General features: G+C 41.3%; 1 protein-coding gene across 10 annotated transcripts in view; it reads right to left on the reverse strand.

The window, feature by feature from the left end:
- Nucleotides 1-27,058, reverse strand: part of LOC146831437 (histamine H3 receptor-like) — a 148,928-nt gene that overhangs the window by 66,498 nt on the left and 55,372 nt on the right. For all 10 annotated transcript variants that reach the window (XR_014961574.1, XR_014961575.1, XR_014961576.1 and 7 more), the window contains one exon: nt 2,963-3,129. Coding sequence is in view for 4 of the 10 variants with exons in the window: in XM_085605744.1 (XP_085461870.1) it covers nt 2,963-3,129 (167 nt within the window). In the remaining 6 variants the exon portion in view is untranslated. The remainder of the gene's footprint in view (nt 1-2,962; nt 3,130-27,058) is intronic.

The raw sequence follows: 27,058 nt of genomic DNA on the forward strand, positions 1-27,058 counted from the left end.
AAACGAAATTTAGCTGTATTTTGGCTAATTTCTGAGACCCCTCCAAGGGAATCCACAAACCCGGGGGACCTTTACAGTCCCCATGATGTTGGAAGAAAAGGACGCAAATTTGCCGTGGATACCTTATGTGATCACAAAGTTACAGGGGCCCAAGCGTGCACTACCCCAAATAGCCAAAAAAAGGCTTAGCACAGGGGGGGAAAAGGCCTAGCAGTGAAGGGGATAAAATCCCATTTCAACCTTAACTATATTGTATGCCTTGTACAGGTTCCCAGTTAATTTATGTTATATATTCTTTTAAAAGGGCATTCGAAACTCTTGGGTGTGCTACTGGTACAGAAATTCTTAGATTAAAAAATAAATAACAAATATAAATGTCTAGCAGATGCTCTGCCAGTAATATTTAATGGAATTTCAAGTTGTATTGCACTCCACTTCTTTGCATTTGTTTATTTAATATAAGCTATTTGTCTTCATTATTTTTCCTCTGTTTGGATACTGCTTTCCTGCTCACGTTCCATTAGGTACTCAAGATGTTTGTTCTCAGAGCTGATTAGGGTGGTCTAGGTCATTATATATTTCTTTTCCTGAGTCTTCTTCAGATTATTTTTAAATTATTTATACAGTTTAACTTTACATATTTATTCTTGGAGGTCTATGCATCTGGTCACTTAATTGAAAGTTGTGCTATGACAGAAAGTCAGTTGTTTATCGAGAACATACATTTCCAATTATGCTATTGTTCTCTTTGAGATGTATAACATTATTTTCTGTTTTTCCTTCTATGGCATTACTGCACCTTGCCTCTGTCCTTTTGTAATGTGGCTTGATGCATACACTTGCTGGATCAAGTAGACCCTAGTGGATCTACCAGTAGACCTTAGTGGATGGTATTACTGGTTGCTTGGTCAGGGAAGTCCCTTGCATGTGTCTCCCCACAAATGCAGCACACAGCTTTCTTATTGATCCTCATCATCTGCCTAATGAAGCCTATTTTGATTGGCATTGCTCCTGCCAACCTGGCAGAAGCCCTTTCTTCAAAAATGAATAACAGGGCAGTGACTATATGGCTCAAGTATAGTCAGATGTGTGGCTGAATTTGAAAAAAGGCTCTGTCATGCAGTGTGTTTTTCACTTTGTGTGTGGGCAAATGTAGTCTGCTTTGCCTATGTCCATCATGCTATACCCAACCCCACTTTACCTTCTAGGCACCAAATCCCAATATTCCATGAAATTTAGCCAGGTCAAATGCCCATTGTCTCATACCCCAAACCCTATCTGCAAAGGGACTTGGGCATTAGAGTTGCCTCAGAACCTATCCCATAGGCATGCCGGGAGCCTATTCTTCTGCTGCACTGTACTGTGGTCTGGAGGCACTGGAGTCCATGGTGCTCATTGAGCATGGTCTACAATGTGCACAGTAGCAATGTAATTGTTTGTTTGTTATTTGTTTTTCAGGAGTTCAAGAAATACCGGAAAATTAGGCTTTTTCACATTTTGACCAATAGTAGCTACATTTGGACTTTACCAAATTCTCCTCCCCCTACCACCGCCACTGTCAGTTATTGCTTCCCCGCCTCCTTAATCCCCCTCTGTCATTTTCTTTAGGCCATAGGCTGCTATGCCTGACATTATATAATGGTCACCCCCTCCTAAAATGTTCAATTGGTGTTAGCTAATCAGATTGAATTCCTCCTCAAACCTTTGAGGGTCTGCATATTCCACATTGCACAAAAAGAAAAAATTGCTTCTTCTTCCAAAATATTTTGTTATTTTTTTCAAATATATTATCCTCAGAGAATTTGAGACTCCAGATCTTCAAAGGATTAATTAATTAATCGTCAGGATATACAATTCTCCCTATCGCATTAACCCTTTAAAGCCAGCTTGAGACTTTTTCTTAATGCAAATTGCTCACAATTTCTTAAACCATCCTAAACCAGCAAACCAATCAAAGGCACTCCGTTGAGTAAAGCTCTAGTTTCACCACAAGTTTGGTTTAATTCTGTTCCTCTGATTTTGCTATAGTGAGGAACAGCCTTTTTGACCCCACCCTTTTTATTCTTACCCCAGACAGATCTACTTGAAACTTAGGGCCACATGTATGTAGATTCTTTTTGGTAGCAAATAGCCTGATTCACCGAAGCAGGTTGTTTGTGACAAAAAGTAAGAAAGGTGTCCCTTCCTAATAGCGATTTGCAGTGCTATGTACGAATGTTTTGTGACCAAAATGCTGTTGCAAAACATGAGCTTTTTAAAACCATTTTCACTTTGGTGCTAATACAATGCGCAAACGGTAAGGGGTCCCCAAGGGACACCGTCCCCTTTGTATATGCAGGCAAAAACATTTTTTAAGAGCAGCAGGCAGTGGCCCCATGGACCACTGCCTACTCTTAAAAATGTATGAAATATTTTTAATTTTTAAAACGCATCCCATTTTCCTTGAACAAAAATGAGGTGCATTTAAAAAAAAAAAAAACGTTGCTATATTTAAAAGCAAACGCAGACATGTTAGTCTGCTGTCCCCAGCAGGCCCCATCCCCTTGCTTTTTAGTGATTCTCAATGGGTTGGAAATTGCAACCTAACTCATGAATATTAATGAGGCAAGTCATTTGCGACCCACCGAGAATCGCAGATGAATCTCAGTGTAGTTTTGTGCATTTGGAATTGCAATTTCATAATTGAGATTCACAATTTAAAATGTTAGTACATGTGGCCCTATGTCATTTACACTATTTTACTTTTGAAAAGATTTGTCAAACAGGACCAAGTCATAAGCAAACTAAAAAAACTTCTCATAATGAAAAAGAAGTCCTAATAATAACCACAAAGTACCTAAATATATGTTTACATATTTATATAAAAAAGTATTCATATTTACAGGTATATATATTTTCACTCACTTTCCAAATTTCTATTGGTAAACTATGTATTCCAATCTGTAAGGTGCATAGTACTCACTGCTTTGGTAACAGAGAGAAAACGGTCGTAGCTGATAAGCAGAATGCTGAACACTGACGATAAACAAACAGTAGAATCCACAGCTAGCCACAGTTTACAAGGAATCCTTCCATGTGGCCATCTTCCTGTAAGTGCAGGAAATATATACCATGGAATGGAGAAAGAACCTAAAGAAAATGAATTTGTTATCAGAATTTGATGTTATTTTTTAACAAATACCGTTTATCAGTATGGATGTATTATTGTTTCTATCGTTTGTTTTAGAAAACAAATATACATAAACATTAAGTATGCAATGCACAAAGCGTATTCAAAGTACATAGCAGTCACATGCCTGCAAAAGCAAACCTTCACATCAGTACTTTATGCAAAATTTACAAAGTGCTTCCCCCAAGGCATAATAAATATGCTTTTTATGATGTCAGCAACTCTATGTTGTCAATGTTGAGGTATTATGTGACGTTGCATGTGATGCAATCGATTACGCCATTTTTTCTGTCATCTGTGACATCATGTGTGAAGTCATGAGCAGTGCATTTGGGGCACGTAATGAATTGCACAGTATTTTTAAGGTTTGTTCTATAATCCTAATACTACGTTACCTGTATGCACAAACTTCAGGAATGTTCAGTCAAAGCTAGATGTAGTATTTGACTTTTGGCTGGCCCTGCACCCAACATCTGGTCAATCAAGCCTCTATTGTGCAGAGCTGGTAAATCTCTCACTGTGCAAAACATTTGGCTGTGTGCATCAAGAATTGTGTGCAGTGCCTGGCCTGTAGCTAGTCACTGTCCTCCCCAAGCTGCAGGCACCTCGCTGCATGAAGACTTTGGCCATGCACACTGGATATTGCCTGCAGGCCTCTTACCAACTTCATGTTTGGGCAACCCTGCTACACAGAGCCTTGACCCTTGTGCAGCAGTGTTTGAAAGCAGGGCCTTGCCTCCATCCAGCACTCCACACAACCTTTCATGCGGCCAAGACCAGAGTCCTGCATAATGTCAGACCTGCGCCATCCTTACATTTTCCAAATAACCTATTTGCACGTCCTTTAGTCATTTGTATAGCTGGCCATAGAGTCTGGCCTGTGGACAAGCTCTGCACCCACTCATAGAGCCTGCTGGCATGTGTGGTTGGTAACAGGGTCTGGCCTGCAGTAGTAATTTGGATCAAATGGAGCAAAAATGATTAACAGAGATACAAGTGTCTTTTCAATGTATTCAATCATATTTCAGGGGTGAGGTGATATGTGATTTCACCAGATAAATCGTCAAGGAAGCCATTTTGGATAATCTCAGTAACATGATGTTTGAAGCCATTGACGTGACTTTGAGGTATGTTATTCCCAACAAATCAAAACTAACTAGTAATGTTTTTTATGATTTCTTTTCTTCATCACTTTCATTGTATTTTTTTCGCGAATATGTTAAAGCCTTAAGAATAAAAGAAACCATAACTCATTCTATTTTTTTCAGAGAATTTTCCCGAGTCATTGATACTGACTTTGTAGCTATGGTACTGATTCATGTTATATTCAATAGGTATTTTTTATTATGTCAAAAACATTGGCACCATTTGATGAACCTACTCACACTCAATGTATTAGGCTTAATTTTGACATGCCAAGATTTGTTCTAATCTGTTCAGCAGAAAACGTTAAGTGAAAATCATTAAAGTAGAGTTTTTCATTTTAGCTCCTATAGGAAATTCTGCTGACCATCATAGCAAAAACTGGAATGGATTAACTTTGTTTAAAACTGAAATGTACAGAAGGTGGGCTTTTTGTTGTTTTGTACATTCAGTTTCTGCGATATACAAGCAGTTGCTAAAGGTTTTGGGCAAGATTAGAAATGATACTTTTTCTGGTTACCTCGACATTTGAAAAGGAATTTATGATTGGATTATAACTTAATCACTGTCAGGCGTATATGTACTTCATTTGACAGATACTTAGCATTTTTAGTCTACTTTTGGATTTTTTTTAAATCATACAGGTCCCTTACAAGACACGTGGCTAATGGGGGTTCCAAATGTTTGCTGATAACTTTGTCACTGTCTTAGGAATCCACATTAAATTTAGTGGTTTAGATTTCGGTTAAAAGTGCCAAGATTCTGCCGCTCCTTGAAGTTTGGCCTGATTAAGGGCGGGGCTACAATGTTATTGTTTGTTAATAGCTGGCACCCTTTGACAAATCAAAACAAAATTCAACAGAAATTTACATGTTTAGTTTTCTGTTGTTATGTCATGTATTGTCCTGCTCTGCTAAGGTGATGAGAAGCATGGTTAAAGGGACAATATGGACCTAGCACCCTTTCAAAAATACACACAACAGGAGCACGAGATGCTGATCGGCTGAGGAAGCGGCCTTGTCCACACCCCCTCACCTCCCCCTGACGTCAGACGCCAGTTTCGGCAGCGAGGAGCCGCGAACCTGCTACTGTCGGCCGGATGCTGATCGGCCGCGAACCTGAGGTTTACCGGGAGCCTTGGAAGTCGGCTCCTTTTGATCTTGAAACCGGCAGGCTGTCTTTTTGTAACCGGTAGCCTATGTTTCCTTCGCCCATCAAAGGATACAAAGACGAATGCTTTCTGCTGGTTTCACTGGGCGCTGCGAGCTTGCCAAGTGGAAGTGCACTTTTTTAACAAAATAACTGGCTTGATTTCGTGGTTGTCTGCTGTGGCCCTCCGGATATGTGGATTTGGGGATCTTCATCTTCAGGGACTCCAGGTTTCTCTCCAAGAAGGGGTAAGTGAAAACTCTTCCTTGCCCATCTTGGTTGAGGGTCGCTGGGAAGGTCCCATAAGGCCCCTTAAGTAGATCTGACAGGGAATTTTTTTTTTTTTTTTTGAGCTGCTACTGGCGAAGGATTCTCTAAATAAGACATTATGAGAAAGCCTATTAAAGGAGCAAAGGGTATCGCTCAGGCTGAGTCTCCGACTCTAGGTCAAAAAGTTAAAAAACGTGCTGTCCAGGCCGCGGCATGGTCAAACCACGCAGCTGCATTTAGGAAAGACCTTCCTCTTCCATCAGATATTGTGGAGATGGCGAGTGCTGATGCAGCTAAACACGACCATTACGAGGTAAAACTGGCGGACTCGGACTCCTCCATTTGTCCTAGTGAGATGGCTTCTTTAAGGGTAGACTCACCAATCTCCGCTGCTACAGCCAAAGAGACTTTAACTCCTGGAGGGGCAGTGAGGGAATCTTCAGAGGGGAGAAAGTACCCTATCTTCATTAAAACTAAACAGGGTGGGCCCTTCACTCCCTTCACTCAGGCGGAGCCAGAGCAGGAGATGGAAGGCAACAACCTCTTAATAGCTGAAAACCTTTTGGACTCAGGCCCAGAAACTTTAGGCTTAGAGACTGGCAGTTATCCTTCCTTTCCCTCCCTTCCCTCCCTTCCATGCTCATGTTTATTAAATCCACCAATTGGAGGAGGACTCACGCAGCATTCTATGCTGGCGGTCTCAGAAGCCTCTATGTCAACTTCACTAGAAGTGCCTGCCCTGCACGCAGCGGCTCTTTCTCTATGCAATGGGATGCAAAGAGTCTTCTCAATCTGATTCTGGAAGAAATTTGCAATCTAAAAACTTCTCAATCTGTTGAAATTGCAGCAATAAATGCTCGTTTGACGAAGATAGAGGAAACCATGGCTCAGATCCCGGCACGGCTCTTAGAGGCTGAAACCAGGATTTCCCAATTGGAAGAACAAATGTCATCTCTGAATCTTAAAGTCACCACTTTCCAGTCTCAGAGAACTGCACTGGATCTTAAATTGGAGGAGTTAGAGAATCATTCTAGACGCTCAAATCTCCGAATTTTGGGCATTCCAGAGGGCATTGAGGGCCAGCAGATATTACATTGGATTGATTCCTTTATAAAGAAAAATGCCATCCCAGAATTTAATGGGGAACTGACAATAATGATAGCCCCTCGTGTTCCAGCATACCTTCCTCCTAATGCTAAGTTTCCACGGACAATTCTGGTTACCTTTGGAGACTTTATGGTCAAAGAACAGATCTTGTCAACAGCCATTAAACAAAGACAGTTTTCTTCGGCAGAAGTGCCATTATGTCGTATTTTTTCAGATATTTCAGCTTTCGCAGCAAAGAGGCAGAAAGAATTTGTTAAAATGCTACATCTATTTAAGGCACAAGGGGTGCAAGCTATGATAGCCCAGCAGAGCAAGCTGAAGGTGCTAGTCAAAGGCAAATTTCATATCTTCTGTAATGTTGCAGAGGCACAGGAATTATTGCAACTGATTTTGATGGCTAAATCCTAATGGTTATGTAATGAGTTATACTTTTTTTTTTGAGTTTTTTGTTTATAGAGATGTTCACTGCAGGTAAAAAGCTGTCAAATTGCTGCTTGTGTTACTCAGGAAAAGGTGGGGTGAGGGCAGGGGTGGGGCCAATCAGCTGCACTAGGCAACAAGTCATTGGGTCTGTAGGATGGTGGGAGGGTGGGACAGGTTGTTGGACTCTGAGCAAGGGCGTCCATCTGCTCGGGCAACAATGGATCAAGGAAGGAGACACGGGGGTGGAAAGGGAGCATTGGGAAAAAAATGAAAAACATTTTTTATTTTTATACATCTGTTCATCACTACTTAGAAAGGAAGAAGGGAGGTAGAAGGGGGCAGTCACTCTGTTGGGCGTTAGGTGCACACTGTGTGTTAAAGTGGGAACTCTATTATTATTAGTATATCTCCTATAGCGTAAATGGCAAATCGGGAATATGATAAATGGAAAATAAGGAAGTTCTAAAGGTGGTTTCTTTTAATGTAAATGGCCTAAATAATAAGAGGAAAATGAGAGCCATCGAAGCGTGGATTAAGACTGAGAACCCGTCAGTTATCCTGTTATAGGAGACCCATATACCAGCGGGGAAAATAGCAGACTTCTCAATGTTTAAATCCTGGGCTGCTTATAGAGGATTTTCTTCATCCTCTGCAGCCCACAGAGGAACAGCGATTTTTCTTAGTAAGAAATTTCAGGCCGAGGTAGTCAACTCAGAGAGTGATCAAAGTGGTAGATGGTGCTGGGTCACCTGTAATTTAGGAAATTGATCATTGACTCTTGCCAGTTTATACGCCCCGGTAGAGGATAATCCCACTCCATATGAGGAATTCTTCTAATCCTTAATACAGGTTTCAGGGGACCTAATAGTGGGAGTGGATTTCAATTTGTTAATGAATCCGTAATTAGACTCTTCATCCAAGGCAATAAAACAATTAAAGCAAAAATCTTTTAAATTGGTTCAAAGCTATAGCTCAATGTTGGATATAGTTGATCCTTGGCGGGTGGCATTCCCCACGAAAACTTCTTATACCTGTTTTTCTGGGAGATTTCACACTTTTTCACGTATTGATTTTTTTTGTATTTCTAGAAGCTCGGTTTTTAACTCACAAAAAACTCTGTAGAACGGGCTTTCGGATCACGCACTGATAGTTTTAGAACTGGAATTGGGCAATTGTAAGAAATCCTCCAAAAAATGGCAGTTGAATCGAAAACTGGGTATCTACTATCAAAACAGAGATCAGCGAGTTCTTTGAGCGAAACTATGGCTCAGCCCCACTAGATGTTGTTTGGGATTCATTTAAAGCGTTTTTTCGAGGGCTTGCCATTGCTAAAGGCGCGAGGAATTCAAGGGCTAGGAAGGAGGAAAAACATCTACTGGAGCAAAAAGTGCAAAGGTTCCTTGAAAGATTCCTCTCTAGCCCCTCTGTGGCAAAACGTCGACAGCTCGATCAGGCCAAATGGGACCTGGCTAACAATTACTATGCTAAGAGTGATTCCCTATGTCAGCATCTAGGCAAAAAATCTATGAGGAAAGTAATAATACCGGCAGATTTTTGGCATGGCAGGCAAGAGAGCGGGCTGCAAGCAATCAAATACTCGCATTGAAATGCCCCATCTCAGGTTCTCGTTTGGAGGACATGGACGCTGTTGGAAATATCATGGTTCAACATTATGAGAGGATAAATGGCCAACTTCATTCCATCGATAGGCCATCTTTGGGGGAGTTCCTTCAGGTAAATGAATTACCTGTATTAACAGATTTAGAAAAAAGGAGTATGGCGAGACCATTTACAAAAGAGTTAGGGGAGGTTATTAAAAATCTTCCAACTGGGAAAGCCTGTGGGCCAGATGGCCTCCCCGCTGAGTTTTTAAAACATTTATGAGTGTAATTGAGGATCTATACCTCTCTCTTTCAGAAAGGGGAATGTAGTCTGTTTTAAAAAAAAAGGTAAAAATAGTGAAGATCCTAATTCATACCGTCCGATAACGCTTTTAAATTCTGACTACAAATTAATTACCAAACTTTTAGCCAATCGCTTTAATGGGATAGCTTCACATTTAATACATTCTGATCAGAATGGTTTTATCGCCGGGAGGCAGCTAGGAACCAAAACACATTTTTTAGTGGACGCACTAGACTATTTTGAGACCTGGAAGATCCCAGCTTTAGTACTTTTCTTAGACGCCGAAAAGGCATTTGATTTGGTTGTTTGGGAAACTTTATTTTATATTTTATTGAAATTTGGTATACCCTCCAAAATTACTGGGCTGATTGAGAAGCAATAGATGAATGCAGAGGCCAATATTATTATCAATGCCGCTCAGGTTGGTCAAGTAAAAGTTAAAAGGGGAACCCGGCAGAGATGCCCACTATCCCCGGTGTTATTTGCCTTTTTTATTGAGCCTCTTGCGATTGCAATTCGGAACAACGGAGACATTTGTCCTCCACTTTTAAATATGAGTAATCAAATTATAAGCAGACAACATCATGCTCATTTTAAAACCAGAAGAGGAGGTGCAGGTTAAAGCCTTCCAGATTTTTGATCTTTATGAGTCATTTGGCGGCCATAAAATGAATAAAAGAAAAACAGATAATTTTATGTGGCTGTGCATCTAGGGTTGTTCATCCCAATATCTCTTTGTGCCTTAATTCTAATCGCAAGAGATATCTGGGGATCTATTTTTCGCCATTTATTTCAGAATTATATGATTTTAATTTTGTTCCATTGTTACAAAAAATCCAGGAATTATTCGCCCGATGGAGCTCTCTCCCTTTAACCATTCTTGGTCGGGTTGCCTTGATCAAAATGTCGGTGCTTCCATTGTTTAATTTTCTTTTCTCTACAATTCCTTGTGTGTTAGTTAATTCTTTCTTTATGAAAATAGAGTAAACGTTTACATCATTCCTTTGGGATAAGAAAATCCCCCGCATTGCACTTAGCACTTTATATGAATAGTTGGAAGATGGTGGCCTTGCCCTCCCCAATCTGAAGGAATACTATTTTGCGTACTTTGCACAATATGTCTAGATTTAAGCAGGGTTTACAGTTGGGTCTTTTTATCAACTTCTTTATGAATTTAATTTGTAAGAAAAATCAGATTCAGTGCCCACTATCAATATTTAGATCTCCGAAATTAGTTAGATACAAGTGTGTAGACTGTTTTTTTCACACGCGCCAGGCATTTTTTAGACGGTATTCCATTCCTGTTATCAATGACATAACCCCAATTGCAGATCTTTTTGTTTCAGCAGGTATTAGAGATTCGCTTTTATCTATACAAAATTGGACCAAGGCTGGGTTTCAAAAACGTTATGATTTTCTTCGGAATGGTAGATGGTTGACCGTAAGGGAGATGTCTCAACTAGTCCCCGGCAACTTCCTTCTCCTCGGCTCTTATAATATTGTTATTACATTTTTTAGTAAGCTTGATCTTCCTCAGATTATTGGTCAGAAACAGCTAGTATTAGACCTGCTGGAAGAGAGGGTAGTGAAAAAGCCGGTGGATTGGAAAAAACGTCTAGCCGTAATCAAAGGGGCAGACTTGGCGGATAAGGCCTCAAAAAAATGGGGTAAACATGAGGACTTGGGAAATCTCAGTAAATACATGGGTCACAATTAATAAGCTAAATTTTAGTTCAGTCAGAGGGGCCAACTGAAGTAGGATGCTATATTTCAGCAAGTGGGAACTATATAGAACCCCTTGTTTTGTAGCTAAAGTCTACCCCAATCAATCGGGACAGTGCTTTCGGTGCCATACTCACCCTGCGGCCAATTGGACTCACATAATATTACAGTGTCCCAGGATCCAGAAGTTCTGGAACGACATTTTTGAATATCTGGCAACAGAGTGTTCGATATCTATTGGATTTAATGATCGACTAATAGTGTGGAGCTATGATTCAGATCTAGGGCTTCCCATGAAGGTGATTAAATTTTTATATATCTGTATGGCAGTCACGAGGTCACTCCTTCTTCAAAGATGGCGGACTGATCTAATTCTGACTAAGATCGATTGGGTTCGGAAAATGGGTCAGGTTAAAAGAAGTGAACGAACCTATGCTTCACGGATAGGAGGACTGAAGCAATTTGAGAAGATCTGGCAAGTGTATTTTGACTGTGATTCTTAAGTCAGTATTTAATTGGTTGTATCTTTTTAATGGGGTTTTTCGTTTTGTGAAATATAGAATTTGGCTTTTTTTAACATGGAATGTTTATTTAACATAATTAGATGTATGTTTTATGATCTATTGGTGTCACTTTTTCCCCCTTCGGATGTTACTGATGGAGTGTAAAGGATGTATATTTGTATTTAAAGCTATTTGATATTGGTTTTCAATAAAAAATAAAATAAAATAAATACACACAACAATCAACGTTTACATGTAGTTTTCTGCTAATATGTCAAGTTAAGCCCAGTGTTGCTTTATTTTTGCATTTGGTCATTTAGACCGTGGCATACAAAGGTTAAACACATATGTACACTTTTTGATGGAAATAGAACTATGGGAATGGGAGTTTGGCTTAGTATATTGAAAGCCTTATCCAGGACCACATACGTGAAAAGGATGTGAAAGGACAAACTCTTGATTTATTGCACGAGTAAACTGTTTATATAGTAAGTACGATTCCCCTCACATGTTTTATTTACTAATCAGGGGGCATATCTGTTGCCTTACTGAAAATATGTCATTAGGCAACTCTCATATATGTTCCTTTTACATAGGGATACATTAGAAGTGAAGCTTGAAATCCACAATTACGTGGTGAACTATGGTCTGGTATATGGATCGATACTGCTAGCTTTGACCTTGATCACGTTGCACTTTAAGGGAGGGGCTGAAATTTTATCATTTGCTAGTAACTGGCACCCTTTGACAAATAGAAAAAAAATTCAACAGACATTTACATGTTTCGTTTTCTGTTGGTATGTCAGGTATTGTCCTGCTCTGCTAAGGTGGTGAGGAACATGGTTAAAGGGACAATATAAACCAATCACCCTTTAACAAAATCCACACAAAAATCAACATTTACAAATAGTTTTCTGCTAATATGCCAAGTTAAGCCCAGTGTTGCTTTATTTTTGCATTCAGTCATTTAGACCGTGGCATACAAAGGTTAAAAGCATCTCTACACTTTTTGATGGAAAGAGAAGTGTGGGAATGGGAGTTTTACTTAGTATATATAAATCCATATCCAGGAACCCCAAAAGTGAAAAGAATGTGAAAGGACAAACACTGGACTGTTGATAGGTCCATTCCATGACCTTGCTTCAATTTCACTTTTTTGTAATCATGCTGTGGTCATAAAGGAGGTGTGTATGTGTGTGTGTGCTCAGGGTCATTGTGAGTGTGGAGGACCCCATGGACTTTTAGTTAAGGCACATGTTTTACTGTCCATAATCTCATCTTCCTGCTGTCTTCCCTAAACATTACCTGTTAAACGTAATTTATTAGCCACAATTTGTTTCAAAACTCCGGGCCCGATTCACAGAAGTAATCTGAGACGAAAGTCTAACTTTACAACTTTCGGTATTCACAAAGGGCATTTACGAGTAGTAAAGTTCGACTTTTGGTCTAAGTTTAGACCAAAAGTCTAACTTTACTACTACTAAAGATAGACCTTTGGTCTAAACTTAGACCAATTTTGTAGTAGTAAAGTTAGACTTTTGGTCTAAGCTAGAGCTTTGATCTAAACTTAGACTAAAAATCCAACTTTACTTCTTGTAAATGCCCTTTGTGAATACTGACAGTCGTAAAGTTAGACTTTCGTCTCAGATTACTTCTGTGAATCAGACCCTTCATGTCTATAGTCAATGGGGCCATAAGGGACTGACTTAAAATGTGGAAAGCAGTACCAATGCTGCTCAATTAGTTTAGACTGAATCATGTCCATGATTCCCTGAAGGAATACTCTGCTTATAAGGTTGGTTGCAGAGTTTGTCATGATATAAAATAGAGAGTGTGCATCCTTTAGATTTTCTGATCTTCCTGGCTACCTTCGGAAAGGTTGCAAATTTCTTTGTGATTTCAGGGTGCAAGTCACCCCAGAGTGCTTGTGTGGTTTTCTGATTTAAAATGACCCAGCAGTTTCTCTAGGAAGGTAGTCTAAGAGGATATGAACCATTACAGAGGCATTCTGGCTACAAAGATTTGTTCCATCAGTGACTCCGTTCATACAAGTCCACCAGTTTTAGTCTAGCAAGGGGGAAGATTCTGTGTTCCTCTCTGTCTTGCAGAATAGTGAGGTATGATTGTGGTTGAGGATGTAGTTCATATACCTCCATCCATGTCATGCTCTTGACTTTCTCTGTTTTGTCTTGCCATTCTCTCCTATTAAGTTCAGATATTGCATTTTAAGAATAGCTTTGTAGGTTTTCTGCAGCTGGCAGAAAACATTTCTGGATGGTGAATCAATTTCCAGACTAATTGTGCCAATTGATCTTTCTTGGAGATTTTATTGTTGCTGATGACAGGTTCTTCTCAGTATTTATCAATGATGTGGGTTGGGCATGTTTGACCGTGTTTTCTCATGCAGCTTATCCCTCTTTTCAAACTTTATACCTCTACTTGTATATATTAGGAGGAAACTTGGAGAGCTACTCTTGGTACTGAGTGTGCGAGCTAAAGCAGGGTTTCCAAAGTTTACTTTGTGTGCTACCCAGATTCAAAACTATGTCCAAGGCTGACAATGTGTCTGCTCTATTGGTAGAAACTGAATCAGGCAATGGTTTGAACGCAGGATGGTATACCATGTTCATACATCATGTGAAGTGTAGCTTCCCCCTTGTGATCCTGTATTTTTCCAAGAGGTCCTCTCTGTGCAGGGTTTGCAGAAACCCAAGGTTCCCATGTAGGTAAAGGTACTTATCCTAATTCTCTGTTCAGATAAACTGGCTCTTGCTTTTTTTAATCAGGGCCCCTTACCAATTATCTTATGTTAACCTTTACTGATTGTAATGCTGCTTTATTTATAATAACCTTCTGTATAGAGAATCAGCTGTTTTAGATCTTTGAATGTTCCTGCCAGGACTACTGAGTTGTCAGTGGGAGAGGAAGGTAATAACTACGATATTTATTTATTTACCGAAAGAGTTCCCCAATGTTTTTAGTTATGGAGTTGGAAAATTATAAGAGTTTAGTTCATCTGGTATTACTTAGGGTAGACAGAGTAAGGTACGGAATGATTGATTTGTTAAAGCTGAGGCCAGAAGAGGAAAATTACTTGAGGGCATATCAGCAACAACGGGCGCTAGGATCATTATCGCCGGCTAACTTGGATTTTTATCGCTGAGATAGCGTGCTATTAGCAACGCTTATCTCAAAAGCGATAAAAATCCTAGCTCTAACTGCCTAACGGGAGATTATCGCCGGAAACCCAGCGATAATCCCATGCAATGTGGTGTTAGCTTGATGATAGGGCCTCACAAACTTAGCCATGATATCCACCTTCCATAGGATATCATGGCTAAGTCAGTCCTGAAGCAGGCGTAAGGAAAGTAGCGATAACAGGGGTTATCACTACTTTTCTTGCTGCTATGCTTCATAGAGTGGGGCTTGATGGTAGGAGAAATGTCGCTTAGCGACATTTCTCCTGTCATGTCAGGTCAGGAACGCCCACTTTGCATCTCATTAGAGATGCAAAGCTGGGCGTTAGGAATTCCTACGCTAACGCATGTTTTCACGCGTTAGCGTGAGCTTGCTAATTAGGCGATAAAATTATCGCCGCTTTTCGGCCGAAAACGGCCGCAAAAGCTGCGATAATTCTATCGCCTCGCCTTGCTGATATGCCCCTTAGTAGGCTATAATACACAGAACAATGGCGTTAGTAGTGTCTTGCTTCTGGTTGGAATTTCTGGTGGCTCCAAATAGGGTTAGCAACTTTATTTTTGTGTGTAGACACCAGACTACTAATCAAGAATATCAGGGTGGATGGGCTTCCATTTTCAGAAATAGGTGAGATGCCGACACTAATGATATATGTATGTTTGTTTAAGGAAACAGGCCATTAGTTGTGTGGCTTGCACAAGTAATAGGTCCACATTTGCCCTCCCCTGGGAACCGAACACCAAATTATAGCGCTTGATTATCAGGGTAGCGGAGCGGAGCAGTCAATGGCCTGTTCAAGGGAGGTGGTGTGTTCTAGTAATCACCATTCTCTGGCACACAATAAGAACACTCAATAAATGACTGTCCAGTTTGTGCCTTTTCTTTAGCAAAAGGAAAAGTACATTTATTACACACTCACTACTGGATACTATGCAGAAATTTACAAATATACATAAGGCTGATGGAAATCTTCAGTGATCACCTCTAACCACCTAAAGGGGTGATACAAACACGTCAGTAAGTACAATGACTTGGTCAAAGGACCAAGAGCAGCAAACCACATGTCAAAAATCATAATTTTAAAAGTATATGCAATAATTAATGTAACCATTTGTGTATGCATCTATTAATAATAAAGCATATGTATGTTGATCTCAAATTGCTGTCAGCATCATTATTTCAATTAAACATTTACAGAAATTAAATCTGCATTTTTCATGGGTCTGTGTGCTTTTTAAATTCTTGCAGCATTCAAATTGCAATTATAGAAATTGCCCCTAGAGGGCATCACATTGGGATGAGAAATATGTAACTATAGACGTCACCCTAGAGGGTATTGTACAACTTGTTAATTATTTTAGACACCTTCAGGCCACATTGATGGTGACCACACTTAACTGCTAGAGAGCATCACATTTTGATCACAAATGTGTAACCATAAATTTCCCCATGTACTCTTTTTGGACACCTTTAGGCCACAGTATTTGAAGCTAGAGACTTCACCTCTAGAGGATGTTGTACAATGGATATATTTCATTCAACACCCTCAGGCCACTGAAACTGCAGCCATAGACTTAACCCAAGAGGAAATTGCCCTCCCAGCTATATAGCACATGCTCAAGCCAAGGGAGTGCTTGCAAACATGAACATAGTTTAGGGTGGTCCACTTCACCTTGACCCTTTCAACCTAGGTTCAGCTTTAAGAAGTAGTTCCTTGGGGACTGGGGGAAGCTATGGTACCTCTTCAGCTTCTACACACTCTTTGTTAGGGTCTTGGTGGTGCCCCGCCATCTGGTGAACCTCCACAAACAGTAGAAAGGTGTTAATGAATTGCAGCTTTGCAGGCCATATATGGAGTGCTCCTCAGGAGCTTGTGAATATTTTATCAGCATCTCTCCTGCTCCTTAGGGGAGAGCCACTGCCTTTGTTTTCCTTTGTTTCTGTTTCTTTCCCTGAATGGCCAGTGCAGTGCGCCTTTCCTTTGATTATGGGGGGCCCAGTCCCCCCTCGGGTACCCTGCAGCTGTTCAGGCTGGGGGAACCCCAGGGAGCCCATACCTGGCTGCCCCTGCTGGCTCCCCACATGCACAGCAATCTTCTGTGTTGCTGTTTGTGCCCGCAAGCCTCTTTTGTCCTTCCCACTCCTGCGGGAAAGGTGCTAGTGCAGGTAGTGGCTGCGTGCTCCCACCCAGACATGGACATGGGCAGTGGGGCAGGCCCACAACTGATCGGGGCTGTTCTGTGGCAGTCTTCTTCCATCTATGTGCTGGCTCAGAGCCCTCCTTGATGGAACTCTGGGGAAACTGGACTCCACTCACAGCTGCCATAGTAGGCCCAGAGTTGGGGTCCTGGGCACCCCAATGAATAAACCAGCCTGTGGGATGGGTTTCCAGGGCCTTATTGCTGCTGGGAAAGGTGTCCCATCCATCCCTCCTCCCCACAGGAAAAAAAGCAAGGACTTTATGCTGCAACCCCAGGCCCAGCCCACCCTGGGGATACAGAACCACTTAGCAGCAGAGCTCATGTCATCCAAGTTCGTGCCGGGGGTTCTAAGATCAAATCCTTCTCCTGCTCATATTTCGAGTCCGTGAGACCATTTTACATGTGCTTTTGCTTGTTTTGCTCCTTGTGGCAAGCCCTAATCACCTGAGGGGTAATACCCCGAAACCGGTTCCATGATGCTTGTTTTGGTCCAGGGAGGACCTGACCTGCAAGTTCACTGGACTGTTCCATAAGGATCAGGGTCAAGACTGATTTACATATGGCTGGGTCCAAACTGGGATGACATGGTGAGCAAAAGAATGATGGATTCAACCGATATCTTTTGACTGGGGATGAGTGGTTGAAAAGATTTCGCAGTTCCTCCATCATCTTGTTGTGTTTGCTGGGACATTTCAAAAAGTGGTCACCCAGGAGTTCCTACTCACATCTGCTCTGGGGGCTTCAGGTCGGCCCCGCAGACATCACTGCCAGGGCCTTTCATATCAAATCATCCTGTGTTGTCTCCAGATGTTTGGACTCATTCCTTTGTTTAGTGGGCTTGGGCAGAACCATCCCTGGCAGAGTATGACAGCTGAGTGATTGATGCTGATCCTTCATCAACACCACTCTTCTCCTCAGGAAAATTGCTCACTTTGTGTGGGGAGGCCTTTGGTCCTGCCGCTGCAGAGAAATATAATTGACTTACCACAGCAGGATGACAAAAGGCCTGGGCTCTGATCCTGAGCTGAGCCCCAAAAATATGACATTCCTGGATGACCCATAAGCTGTACAAATATGTTCTTGAAACTTGAAGAATTGATTTTCCCGAACAGTTTATCCCTAAATTCGATTTGTTACTGGTCTCTTTAGGCCAAAGAGAAACAAAGCTGCATTCTAAGACAGTCTTCCCCATAGTTGTATAATGGAGTGTCACTGAGGATAAGGGAGTAAACCACACTGACTTTCCCTGTGAGTGTGCACTAACATTATGAGGCCTAACCCAGGTCAATAATCAATCTTACAGAGTCCCTTCTGCGCCAGACTACCTGTGCATACTTACAGGGCTGAGAATGATATAAGTCTCCCACGCATAGCCCTCACTTGAGGATACACATGTGTGCACATGTATCCATGTGTAACCTGGCAAGTGTCCTTTACACATGCTGTGTCGCAGCAGCTTTGTCTGAAAAAATGGACACTGGTAGTAAAGCAAACACAGTCCATTTACGATGAGTTTTACTGTGGGTGAGTCACAGGTTGTGAGACATAGTAAAAAGATCTAAAACCAGCTGGTGGAAAAGCAAAATATCTTGGCAGATTTGATGGACAGAACCCATTTCCTTGCAGTATGTATGTGGTCACTCTATTTCTTAGAGAATCTGCATAACAGTGGTGCTCAATTTATGGGATCAGTAATGGCAATGACATCAAGATCTATGAGGTAATGTGTCCCTTGCGACATGATTCAAATCAACATTTCAAAATACAGTCAATAAGAAAGGACTTAAAAAGGTGTTCAAGATTAGTCACTTAAAAAAAGTTTGTTGAAATATAAAATGCAACTCGTAAAATAGAGAAGAATGCAAATGCAGCAGTAATTTCATTGAATCGGTCAAAGGACAAGGAAAGCAATTGCCATGAAGACACCCAGAGTTAGGTAAAATACAGCATTAAGCTAAATCTGAAAAATAGACTACATTCCAAATATGCAGCAAATCAATAGAGAATCAGACTGCATCCCTGGTGGAAACCCAAAAGTCTAGCTAAAACATACTATAAACCTACTATCTTAATTCTAGCCCTCTACATGAATATTAATTCGCCCCATTTGACCTTAAGACATCGGAGGTTGCAGAACAAAGTAGTTACATGATGGAGAGAAAAAATGTAATAATACATTTCATACAGTGTGATAGCAGGAATAGCCTTGAAAAGTAGCAAAAGGCTACCTACAGGGTTTTTTCAAGAATAGCATATCACATAAAATCAATAATGCACATCTTGCTACAGGTGTTGTCAAGCAAGAAACATAAACGCATTATGAAAATTATGAAAAAAAACACACTTTTCAAAAGATGGAGTCAAAGCCTAAAGGAGGCCTCGTTTTGACTAATATAGAAAAACACATCAAAACACATAACAATTTAGTTCCCATTGCAATAGCTCTATGTTAATACACATAAATAATTCAAATGTGGAATACCTTCCACAAAATATCCCTCTGATGATTACATTGTTACTAAACCCCAAACAATTTATAACATACGATGCATCACTTTCGATCTCCTCCAAAACATTAAGATTGCAAATGTAGTTATGTTTAAATGTATGTATGTATATATATTCATGGTATATCTACCAGTCAAACTTTCACAAACTGCAGCTCCGCGCTATGCAAAGGTAAGCTTAACCCCTTAGTTGCTAGACCCTCCCCACCCCCGTGCCAAGCCTTTTATTTGGCTATTTGGGGTGTTGGCACCTAAACCCCCATAACTGTTTCTCCACATAACATACCAAAGGAAATACGGTACTGTGTAACTAACACAATTCTGTTTTATTAACCTGATGTAATATAAACAATGGGTAAATGTAAAGGCCAGAGTGAAAAATCAGGGAGTGACATAGCAGGGACCCTGGATGCTTTCTTAATGAGGGCTGAGACTGTAGATACAGTTAATGGAACAACGGCTTTCCCTGGGGTCTTAGATTTCGCAGAAGGGATCTTCCTTGGGTGGCAATCCCATGGATGGCATTACACCAAACACACCTCAACTTGTGGAAACACCGCCTACGGCCCCTCCGGTCCATCCAGACCCCACACTTGATTTGTCCCCCTCTTCTCCCTCTTTTGTCTGGGAAGTGACACCCCTTAAGATAATTACCAGGAGCCAGACAGAAAAATCCCAGGGTGACAACAATCGTGAGCCACCAAACGAAAAGAGAAGAGCGGGAGGTCCACAAACACAAAAACCTCTGAAAAAAGCTCCTCCTTGTAGACTTAGAGGAAATAGAGAAGCTGGGCTGGGACAAGGTTTCACCTTAACCGTATCCACTGATCTAACATCAACACTGGTGCCAAGTGTGACTGACGACGATGCATGAAAAAGACTTGAGACTTTGGTGTTTCTTCTCCTGAACCCCCTATTACTCAAACTAACATGAATTGAGGAGAGATTAAAGAACATTGAGGGTCTTCATACATCTAACTCTCCTTCAGGGGCTGAACGGGAAAATGTTACACCTGAGGGGCAAGATTAGGGGCAAGGTTGGGCACTAAAGAGGGTTTAACCCGCATGGGTAACCACTTATGTAATGATGTATGCGTGGGAGACTTCTATCCTGATTTTACCCCACAACAAGCCTCTTCCTCACTAACTAATAATCATCATACTAATTCCACTACCTCCTCCAATTTTACAAGGGGAGAAACATCGTTGTTGTCAAAATATAGAAGTATTCCTCCTAGATGCAAAAATAACGCAGAATCAAACCCTTTAGGGGTCAGGCGAAAACCTATCCCACAATGACACCAAGGTTTATCAGGTTCTTCCTGTAGCAGACGTTGCAGCTCCCTCCGGCATCTTCCCCCCTTGTTCTGGTTTTGGGTAATGTCCCATCTCTTAGGGCGGGCCAGCGTGAATCTACTCCCCAACTGATGGACAAATCATTACATTGGCTTTCATGCCATACATCCACCGTGGTTAGAGGAGGTCCCTCACTGGCGACACAAACTATTATGGCCAGAAGGGTAGGTTGGGTGGGCCCATTGAGGAAAACAATGGATGGTGATTGCATAGAGATAAACTTTAATAATCACCTAATTTTACAAACCGTCCTTGCCCATCTGCACAGAAAATCCCCAAAAGGCATACAGATTGTTGGACTCCCCCTTGTTTATTTTTATAGACCATCAAAGACCTTCCCACAGGTACCACGGGAGAACTCAACAGGTAGAACATTGAGGGCCATGCTGGAGGATGGGCTTGAAGATGTGAGGGAGGGGGTTCCTACTAAGAATACATTTGCACCACTCTGTGACCTGGACCAATGCGACTGGCTATCCTCTCAATTAACCAAGAGGATTGCTATAGAAAATCCTGTATCCCCTGTCACTCCAGTTATCACTAATTTTAACAGAACCGTATAAGGGAAAACCAGCCTTTTTAAAATAACATCCGGGAATGTGGCAGGTATAACCACCAAACTGGATAATGCTCAATGGTGAAAACTATGGCAGGAAAATGACCTCTCCTGTTTTCAGGAGACATGGGCTGTGGAACCTATCTTCATCAATGGTTTCCAGTCCTTCCAGACTATGGCAATCCCATCAGTTGCATGGAGATCTAAGGGGGGTCTCCTAATGTTAATCCCAAACACACTGAAATTAAACGTGAGGATGTTTGATGATAGGAGCCCCTTCTTTCACCTCCTTATTCTTGAGTATCCAAACAAAGGCACTTGGGTCTTAATACATTTCTATAATATTAACTTTGGTCCAAATATGCATATGGTCATACATGAGGTGAATTTGGAGATTGATGAGGCAATAGCTCTTAAAAAGAAAGCTGAGGCACCAACAATAATATGGTTGGGGGATTTTAACCTCCACCCATGTAAACATAACCATGATACTGTCTGTGGATTGGCTGATCTGATGGGAAACCCCGTCCTCCATTTTCATCACAGTAATTATGGAAATAGTATTAACAAGACTATGACCAGTAGGAATATGGCCATAGTCAACCTTTGGAACAATTTGGAGGACCTCCCTAAAAAAACATTTTGCTGAGAAGCCCAGGAATCAACAATTGACTTCATAATGGTTTCTAAGCCTTTTTATGTTAATTTTAGAACCACAGATGCTAAATTCACGTGTTTTAGTGACCATGCAATTTTCACTGGTGAACTTACCCCAACCAGTAGGGTAAAGAGCAGACACCAGACTACAGACCTTCCAATACTGGCAAGGAAAAATGGCTACCAACTCAAATGGGCTCAAATAGACAAACATAAGGTGGTCCCGGAAGTAATAAAATCTGCACAGGCTAGCATTAGTACTTGTCTAGACGTAGGAACCAACTCAATTCCTTCCTTTATGGATCTATTGAAACACATTAGGATGGCACTCAAAAGAAAACAGATAAAACACTAAAGGCAAAGGCTGGTTTGACTCCAACTGTACAAGGACCAGGAAGGCCCTTAACATTGCCATTAAATCCCAACCAAGAAATCCAACCCAGATAGCGTTACTCCGTACCCAATACAAATTGGCAAGAAAGGACAGGGAGAGGACTTTGAGGGAGGAGATCTAGGATAAGCTTGGTCACGCATCCTCCTCAGGAAGTAGTTGAGAGTTCTGGGGTATAATTATTTCACTGTTTTTTAAAACCCAGGAGGACCCCGCTCTAGATACAAACGTAGGTGAAGAGGAATGGGTGGAACATTTTGTTAATATTTTTTTGCCCGTTACCGCTACTGATCAACCACCTATTTTAGCACCCCTAAGCATGCAGGATACCTTTTCATTTTCACTTATTGAAGTGAAAAATGGGTTACTCTCATGCAGTGCAGGGAAGGCTGCTGGAACTGATGGGGTCCCAATAGACTTCTTCCAGGACAATTATAATAATCTGTGGATCCCCTTACTGACCAATGCTTTTAATAATATAGCTGTAGTCAGACCCCACTTCATGGAAAACTAGTGTTATCATTCCAATTCATAAAAAAGGAAATAGAGGAATCCCCAAAAATTATAGACCCATATCTCTTTTAGATACAACAGCTAAACTCATGGGCAGGCTCCTCCTATCCAGGCTGGAGGCATGGGCACTGAATAAGGAAATACGTCTGCAGCCCTAATATGGGTTCCGGCAATGTAAAGGTACCGTGGATCAGTGTCTTAACCTCTCACTGATTATGGACAAGTATGCCATGGCTAAGGGTGGGAAATTTTATGTTTATGGCTCTCTCATTAGCATTTGACTGCATTTCCCATCCTAAGCTTTGGCATACTATGGAATGGATGGGAATTGATCAGCCCATAATAGACTTCATCTGCCAAGCTTTTTACCGATGCCTCTGCATCTGTCAGATATGGGGAAATTGGGGAATGCACCCAACCATTTAAAATCTTGAGGGGGTCAGACAGGGCTGTGTTCTCGCACCATTTCTTTTTTCCATCTACACGAGCGGTGTGGAGAAGGCACTGCTCGGTGCAACCCCAGACCTCCCCGTATCTGGCTCTATGCAGCTGCCAATTTTGGCTTATGCTGACGATGCGGTTTTGATCGCCAGAACAGGAATAGAGCTCCAACACATTATCACTGCCTATGTGACCTTCATGAGTACTTTGGACGTAAAAGTCAACCAGAAAAAGTCATTTGCAATTATAGCCGGGGGAGGCTTGTGATAAATTGCCTTATCTTCACACGGAATCAGGGAAAATAGAGGTGGTTGACTCCTTCCCTTACCTAGGGGTATTATTTGATAATAAATAAACATGGTCTCGGCTAGTTAAGGGGAGGGCCCTGGGAATGGAAAGGAGCCTAGCAGCAATGAAAGCATTCATATCCAGGATAGGTACAAAACCATTATCCACCATTAAACAGATTTACTACACTAAAACCAAGTCCCCGGCCACTTATGGGGCTGGTGTTTGGGGTATGGCCCATTTGGACTGTCTCCAATCTATCAAAAACAATTTTGGTGTCTCTTCCACAATCCTGTACCGATTATATATTACATATGGAGTTGGGCTTATCCTATATCACAGACTATCTTGCTGTGGCATACCTTCTGGCACAGTGACACAGTATCCTTAACCCAAAATGTAATAAGGTACTGCCACTGTTTTACTATAATTCATTTTAACTTGTATTTTAACCTGTCATCTGTGAATGTACACATAAAACTCCATAATGAATTTATTATCCTTTTACTAATGCTTTGGTATTCCTGGAACCTCTGTAATGTTATAGTACGCTGGCTACCGGTGTAATTTTTAGATTTTATCTGTTATTTCTTTGTACTTTTATGATCTTATTTGATTAGATCGAATAGAGTTTGTCTGATGGGGTTTTTGGTGAAAAATGGGAAAGAAAGTGTAGCAGAAGCATGCATACGTTTTTTCCCTTTCAAATGCTATCAATGATGAGTTTGCAGTGCTAAACTCATAATCTTCTCAGCTTTCAAGAACAGGCAGACTTTTGTCAGAAAATCTAAATTGTCTACACAGTTTTGGCATTTTTTGTGCTTTTAACCTCCTTCCACTTACTGGTAGAAATGGGTGTAAAAACCAGTAATGGATCCCAGAATGCTATACATTTCTGAAATGTAGAGAACATTTGGAATTCAGAGAGGGGGCCTTTGTGTAGATCCTTCAAGCCACAGTTGAAAAAAAAATGAAATTGAGTTGAACATAAAAGCTATTTGTGTCTACATTTTCACCTGTTACTTCATTCATCTATGGCAGTTTTTTTAAAGCAATACACTGTTACATCCACTGGACCATTCTGATTGTGGAGATATATAGGTCTTGTAGGTTCACCAAGAACTCGAGGTACCAGGGCCAATAACAGCTTCAGCTTGCTATGGTTTTTCATTTTGTACTGGGTATACAGCAATACATTTGGTAAAATATGAAGAGTAAAAAATGGGTATCGAGGAAGCCTATGAATTTTGGAAATGGGAACAAGATATGGAGTATATAAGGAGTGGCTATTCGCACATCTCTGAATTTGTGGGAATCCATACTAGCATGTGAATTAGAGGGCATTTTTCCAACTGATTTCTTTTTTTACACATTGTCTTACATTTGGAAGGCAGAAATGCATAGAAAGTCAATTGGTAATAACACTTGTACTACTATTGTGTGTTCCTTTAAGTCTCCTGAAAAAAATGGTACCTCACTTGTGTGGGTAGGCCTAGTGCCCACGACAGGATATGGCCAAAAACGCAGAAAAATTAACCTTTTTTTGCAATGTTCCTAGCTGTGGATTGTGGGCCCTAGGAAAACCCAGCACACCTGTACATTTTTCAAAAAACAAGGCACCCAGGGGAATCCAGGATGAGGTGACTTGTGCGTCTTTCACCAGGTTCCGTTGCCCAGAATCCCTTGCAAACCTCACAATCTGTCTGAAAACACTTTTTCCTCACATTTCTGTGATGGAAACTTCTGGAATATGTGGGGATCTACTAACTTCCACCAACCCAGCATTCCCCAAAGTCTCCTGATAAAAATGGTACCTCACTTGAATGGGTAAGCCTAGTGTCCGCAACAGGTAACAACACAAAATGCAATGTGGACACATCACATTTTTTCACAGAAAACAGACCCTTTTTTTGCAATGTGCCTAGCTGTGGAGTTTGGGCCCTAGCTCAGCTGACACTTAGGGATACCTAGCAAACATGTACATTTTTGAAAACTAGACACCCAGGGAAATCCAGGATGGGGTGACATGTGTGGCTCTCACCTGGTTCCGTTACCTCGAATCTCCTGCTAACCTCAAACTTTGTAAAAAAACTAGTTTTCCTCATATTTCTGTGATGAAAAATTCTGGAATCTGCGGGGAGCCACAAACCTCCACCTACTCAGCATTCCCTTAAGTCTTCCAATAAAAATGGTACCTCATTTATGTGGGTAAGCCTAGTGCCCTCAACAGGAAATGACCCACAACGTACTGTGGAGACCTGAAAATGATTGATCACAATAAGACTGAGAGCCTCATTTATGAGGTTCTGTCATACGCCAGCATTGCAGGCCTTCTTGCTGCTCTGCCCGACGGCAAAACAAAAGGGCAGGAATGTGCCGTATCTTTCCGATATGGCACAATATTGTCCTTTCCCTCATGTGCAGGCACACAATGGACTACTGTGTGCCAAAGCAGGCACCTTTGCATCATGGTGCAAGGGAACCTGGATTGCGGTGATGATTATTTTTGTGCAGGAAGGGAAACCTTCCTGCACAAAAACAATCCCAAGAGGCTTTTACCTCTTTCTATGGGTGCTGAAGAGTAGCGCACACATAGTAAAAGGAAAAATAAGAGGGAATAAAGATTTGTCTCCTTTCTGTGCCTCTCTTACCCCTCCCCTGGGAAGGCATATGTTTTTGCCCCTACATCAGTGTTACGATTTCTCGTAAACCTAGGGCAGTGTCAAAAAGCCAGGGAGGATGCAGGGAATGGCCTAGCAACACCCATTGCAAACCCCTTTAACACAAAAAACTGCATGACAGGGAGCAATATTTACCAGGCAGCATTAAGCCAAAAACGTTCCTTAGTGCCCCCTTATTTTGCAAGGGAACCATCTGCATTTTGGTCCTTGGCCTGGCTGCCATTTAGGGAGACCTACCAAAACCAGATTTTTTTTATATCTAGACACCAAAGGGAGTCTGAGTTTGTGTGGCATGCATGGATCCCCCCAAAATGTTCCTACCCAAAATCCCCTGGAAACCCTCAAATTTTGCTAAAATAAATCACTTTTCCTTAAATTTCTCTCTGACATCACCGCATCAGCACATATTTCCAACCATCCAGTGTTCCCCTTGGTCTCCGGATAAAAATGATACCTCACTAGTGTGGCTGTCCAATGCAGAGTCACACTTAAAATGTATATAAAACAAAATAGCGCTTAGAGCTCCTTATCAAGCCCATCAAAAAAGGTATACCCAAGAACATCTTAAACTCATCCAGATTTGTGGAAGTCCACCAGTTAGCTCTAGAGTCTGGCACCGTTGGCTGTCAAATGCTGTTCAGCATACAATTTAGTCTGCTCAACAATCTCATCCAAAAATAAATTGTCCATGGAAAACTGAAAAAAGTTATAAGCCAAAGATTTTCTGTATTCACTACACACCCTGAAACACCATCAAAGGCAGGAAACACCGACTGCACCATGTTTCGGGCAACCCAAAGTTCAGCACTTTCAATGTGAAGCCTTTCAGCCCCAGGCTACAATCCAGAGGCCTCTTGCTGCACTATTGGTACATCAGT

This window comes from Triturus cristatus, chromosome 5_1, assembly GCF_964204655.1.
Source record: "Triturus cristatus chromosome 5_1, aTriCri1.1, whole genome shotgun sequence".
Lineage (NCBI taxonomy): Eukaryota > Metazoa > Chordata > Amphibia > Caudata > Salamandridae > Triturus > Triturus cristatus.